Below are 3,925 nucleotides of genomic sequence, written 5' to 3'. Positions count from 1 at the left end.
CAACTCTCAGCCATCAACATCATCTTCATCAGCATTAGTATCATGTTCACATTCATCGAACCCTCCACCAAGCCCCACAGATATGTTGCCTGTTGATTACGTGTTGCTTCCAACCGCGATCATCTATGTGAGGAATAAGGCTGGAGAATTTATGCCATGCCGAGCTATCCTTGACTCGGCATCTCAGATAAATTTCATAACTTCTCGCCTAGCGAAGCAGCTCAATTTAAATCATCGAAAGTCGCATACTCTAGTCTCTGGTATTGGGGAATCCTCTCTAAATTCCGATAAGGCAGTCGACATTGTAGCGCAATCCCGGGATGAAAGCTATCGTGCCTCATTCTCCGCGGTTGTAACTAGCAGTATCACGGATTATCAGCCTCATTTTAACATAAATGCCACATCGTGGAAAATTCCGCAAAATATTTCGCTTGCTGATCCTCATTTTAATCGGTCAGAGCGGATTGATCTTCTAATTGGTGCTGGACTTTTTTTCGAAATAATTGGAATAATTGGAAGCCAAATTGGATAGGAACCTAGCGTTGAAGACTCAGTACTCCGCATTTTTACGGGAATATATGGAGCTAGGACACATGTCTCGTATAACAAGGGTAGCATCGGTACCACAATTCTTTCTTCCTCACCATTGCGTACATAAGCAAGAAAGCACGAGCACCAAGCTGCGTGTCGTGTTTGATGGATCTGATAAATCGACTTCTGGTAGGTCCCTGAATGACTTACTTCTTGCCGGTCCAACAATTCAAGGAAAAATCTTCAACATCCTGCTTCGCTTTCGTTTTTTCAAAGTTGCCCTTTGTGGAGATATCTGTAAGATGTACCGCTGCGTGCGAGTTTCGCATCCTGATGACTTTTTGCAGTGCATCGTTTGGCGAGAGAACTCCACGGACGAGCTGAGTGTTTTTAAGTTAAACACAGTGACTTATGGAACTAAGCCAGCTGCCTTCTTGGCTATAAGAGCCATGCATCAGCTCTCTTATGATGAGGAGGAATCATTCCCGGTTGGAGCCAAAATTGTTCGTAGAGATTTCTATGTGGATGATTTAATTTCTGGTGGTGGTTCAGTCGAAGAGGTGAGAGAAATTCGTCGCCAGGTAAAGGAGCTACTGTCGAGAGGGCACTTTCCAATCCGCAAATGGTGTTCGAATGATGCAGGAGCGCTCGAAGGGGAGTCTGACTGCGACAGGGAGCAGTTAATAAAATTTCACGACGGATCGGACATCGCCAAGGCCTTAGGTTTGGCCTGGGATCCGGCGTCTGATCAGCTCCTATTTAATTTCTCTCAGATACCGGCAACTCATCGTCCCACCAAACGAATTGCATTGTCAACAATTGCAAAATTCTATGATCCGCTTGGACTAATCACACCAATCATCACAAAATCGAAAATCTTTCTACAATCCTTATGGAGTGCTAACGTGGATTGGGATGACGTTTTGCCAGAGCCCTTTCTTTCGTCATGGGGGGAGTTGACCTCTCAGTTGGTAGTCATCCAGAACATAAAATTTCCTCGATTCGCAATGCAACCACAGGCTGCCGTTGAACTGCATGGATTCTGCGATGCTAGCCTGTCAGCGTATGGAGCGTGTCTATATTTGCGATCGGAGGTTAATGGAGAATTAAAGGTCCATTTGCTCTGTGCCAAGTCGAAAGTAGCTCCCTTGAAGGCTTTGACAATTCCAAGACTGGAACTCTCAGCAGCACTATTATTGGCTGAGCTTATAGTAAACGTCAAGGAAAGTATAGATTTCGACTGCGCATTTCATTGCTGGTCTGACTCGTCTATTGTGTTGGCATGGATTCGCCAGCCCCCGAGGGAGTTCAACGTATTTGTTTCAAACCGAATCGCGAAAATACAGGAGATGACGAAAGACATGACTTGGCATCACGTTCCGACAATTTTAAACCCGGCAGATGTCGTGTCGAGAGGATGTACCCCAAGAGAATTGCTGGATCATTCCCTTTGGGCTAACGGACCTTCGTTCCTGCTGCAAAGCTCATCGAATTGGCCCTCTCTGCTGGAGCCAGTTAAGGATCTTCCAGAGCGTCGTTCTGCAGCTTTAGTTGGAGCCGTTTGCATGGACGTTTCATCGAGCTGCAAATTCATCAACACCTTTGATAAGTTGCAGCGCGTATTTGCGTATATTCATCGTTTCATTGCCAATTGCAAAGGCAAAGCTGTTCCATTAAAAGGCCTTCTTTCGGTTGAGGAGATCAACCTTGGTACTGTTCTGCTTCTGAGGAGCATCCAGCAGGTTCACTTTGCCAAGGAATATAGGGTTCTCAGCCAGGACAAGCCGTGTCCTCAGGAGAGCAAACTGATCTCACTGAGGCCAATCCTTGGATTCGATGGATTACTGCGCGTTGGTGGAAGGCTGCAAAATTCAAAATTGGACTACGATATGAGGCATCCGATATTGTTACCCAAGGATCACGCAGTCACAAAGGCGATCGTCACTTATTTTCATAGAAAATATTTACATGCAGGACCACAAGCATTACTTGCCACATTGCGGCAAAGTTATTGGCCAATTGGAGGCCGCAAATTCGTAGCTAGCGTCGTCAACAAATGTATCCGATGTTTTCGAATGAAGCCAGTAACTTGGGAGCACGTTATGGGTAGCCTGCCAGCAGATAGAGTGCGGCCTAATCCTGTTTTTCATGCCACAGGAGTGGACTATTGTGGGCCCTTCTATTACAAAGCGGAAAGCAGGAATAAAGCACCTCACAAGTGTTATATCGCCGTGTTTGTCTGTTTCTCCACGAAGGCGGCACATTTGGAAGTCGTCCAGGACCTCACAACTGATTCCTTCATCGCAGCCCTCAGAAGGTTTATTAGCCTTAGGGGCAGTCCGCGTATCATTTGGAGCGACAATGCTACAAACTTCGTCGGCGCGAAGAGCGAGCTTGCCGAGTTAAAGGCATTGTTTTTGAGCGAGCAACACACGGCATCGATATCATCTGCTTGTTTGGCTGATGGGATCGACTGGAAATTCATCCCTCCGCGTGCCCCTCACTTCGGAGGTTTATGGGAGGCGGCGGTCAAGTCGGCGAAATATCATTTTTACAGGGTCGTCGGACGCTCCATCTTGAATCTTGATGAATTGCGAACCCTATCGTATGAGATTTCCGCCATTCTCAATTCTCGACCACTCTGTCCACTTACAGAAAGCGCGGATGACCTGGAGGTACTAACGCCAGCTCACTTCCTAAGGGGTTCCAGCTACGGCCGATTTCCTGAGCCTGACGTGACTCATCTTCGAGAAGGCCACCTCAGCAGATGGCAACGGGTGACCCAGATGCAACAGCACTTTTGGAAGAGGTGGAGCAGCGAGTACTTGTCACTACTTCAAGAAAGGAGCAAGTGGCGCTGCGATACGTCCAACATCAAGGTTGGAAACATAGTTTTGCTGAAGGAGGACAACATCCCGTCCATGAAATGGCAGCTTGGGCGCATTGAGGAAATCATTCCTGGCAAGGACGGCGTCATCCGAGTAGCCATGGTCCGTACTGCTACGGGTCTGATCAAGAGGGCAGTCGCCAAGCTAGCCGTTCTGCCCCACGATTCCGACGAAGTTGGAACAGTACCTCTTCCAACGGGGGGAGTATGTTCGGAGCAGACCGCTAGCGCCTAATTGTGCGCGCATGGGTGTATGGCTGCACCTGCTGCGCTCTTTACTTCTCTTTCTTTATCTATTTCCCTCGCTCTTCTTCTTCTGTCGCCTTATCTATGCTAAGCTACATTTTAAGATTATGTATATATATTGAAGTCAATGTTTCGATCGGTAGTTGCAGCTCCGACCACAGAAGTGAAGAAAAATATACACAGCATTTAATAATCGACCTATTCGTGCGTTCGTAGTTATTGCTCAAGGGTGGCAAATTTGTTGTTTTCCCCATAAACAGT

General features: G+C 47.0%; 2 protein-coding genes across 2 annotated transcripts; both read left to right on the top strand.

Moving 5' to 3' along the window:
• The first annotated feature begins 833 nt into the window (after nt 1-833).
• LOC147644588 (uncharacterized) lies at nt 834-3,312 on the top strand. The gene is made up of 4 exons (XM_086826136.1): nt 834-1,091; nt 1,551-2,471; nt 2,787-3,206; nt 3,286-3,312. The coding sequence occupies exons 1-4, from the start codon at nt 834-836 to the stop codon at nt 3,310-3,312; spliced, it is 1,626 nt and encodes a 541-aa protein (XP_086682262.1).
• Nucleotides 3,313-3,317: 5 nt separating this feature from the next.
• Nucleotides 3,318-3,653, top strand: LOC147644587 (uncharacterized). Its single transcript, XM_086826135.1, has one exon. The coding sequence runs from the start codon at nt 3,318-3,320 to the stop codon at nt 3,651-3,653; it is 336 nt and encodes a 111-aa protein (XP_086682261.1).
• Nucleotides 3,654-3,925: the final 272 nt, after the last annotated feature.

The sequence above is a fragment of the Drosophila serrata genome, unplaced genomic scaffold (genome assembly GCF_035046125.1).
Source record: "Drosophila serrata isolate PLE 108 unplaced genomic scaffold, ASM3504612v1 contig_145, whole genome shotgun sequence".
NCBI classification, from domain to species: Eukaryota; Metazoa; Arthropoda; class Insecta; order Diptera; family Drosophilidae; genus Drosophila; species Drosophila serrata.
This window is presented reverse-complemented; position numbering and strand designations above follow the sequence as displayed.

Bases quoted from the DNA above. Each gene is read 5' to 3' on its own strand.
- LOC147644588 (XM_086826136.1), top strand. From the start codon at position 834: ATGTACCGCTGCGTGCGAGTTTCGCATCCTGATGACTTTTTGCAGTGC. The intron at 2,472-2,786 runs GTCACTTATTTT...TTCTCCACGAAG, and splicing joins ACGCAGTCACAAAGGCGATC to GCGGCACATTTGGAAGTCGT. The intron at 3,207-3,285 runs GTACTAACGCCA...ATCTTCGAGAAG, and splicing joins AAAGCGCGGATGACCTGGAG to GCCACCTCAGCAGATGGCAA.
- LOC147644587 (XM_086826135.1), top strand. From the start codon at position 3,318: ATGCAACAGCACTTTTGGAAGAGGTGGAGCAGCGAGTACTTGTCACTA.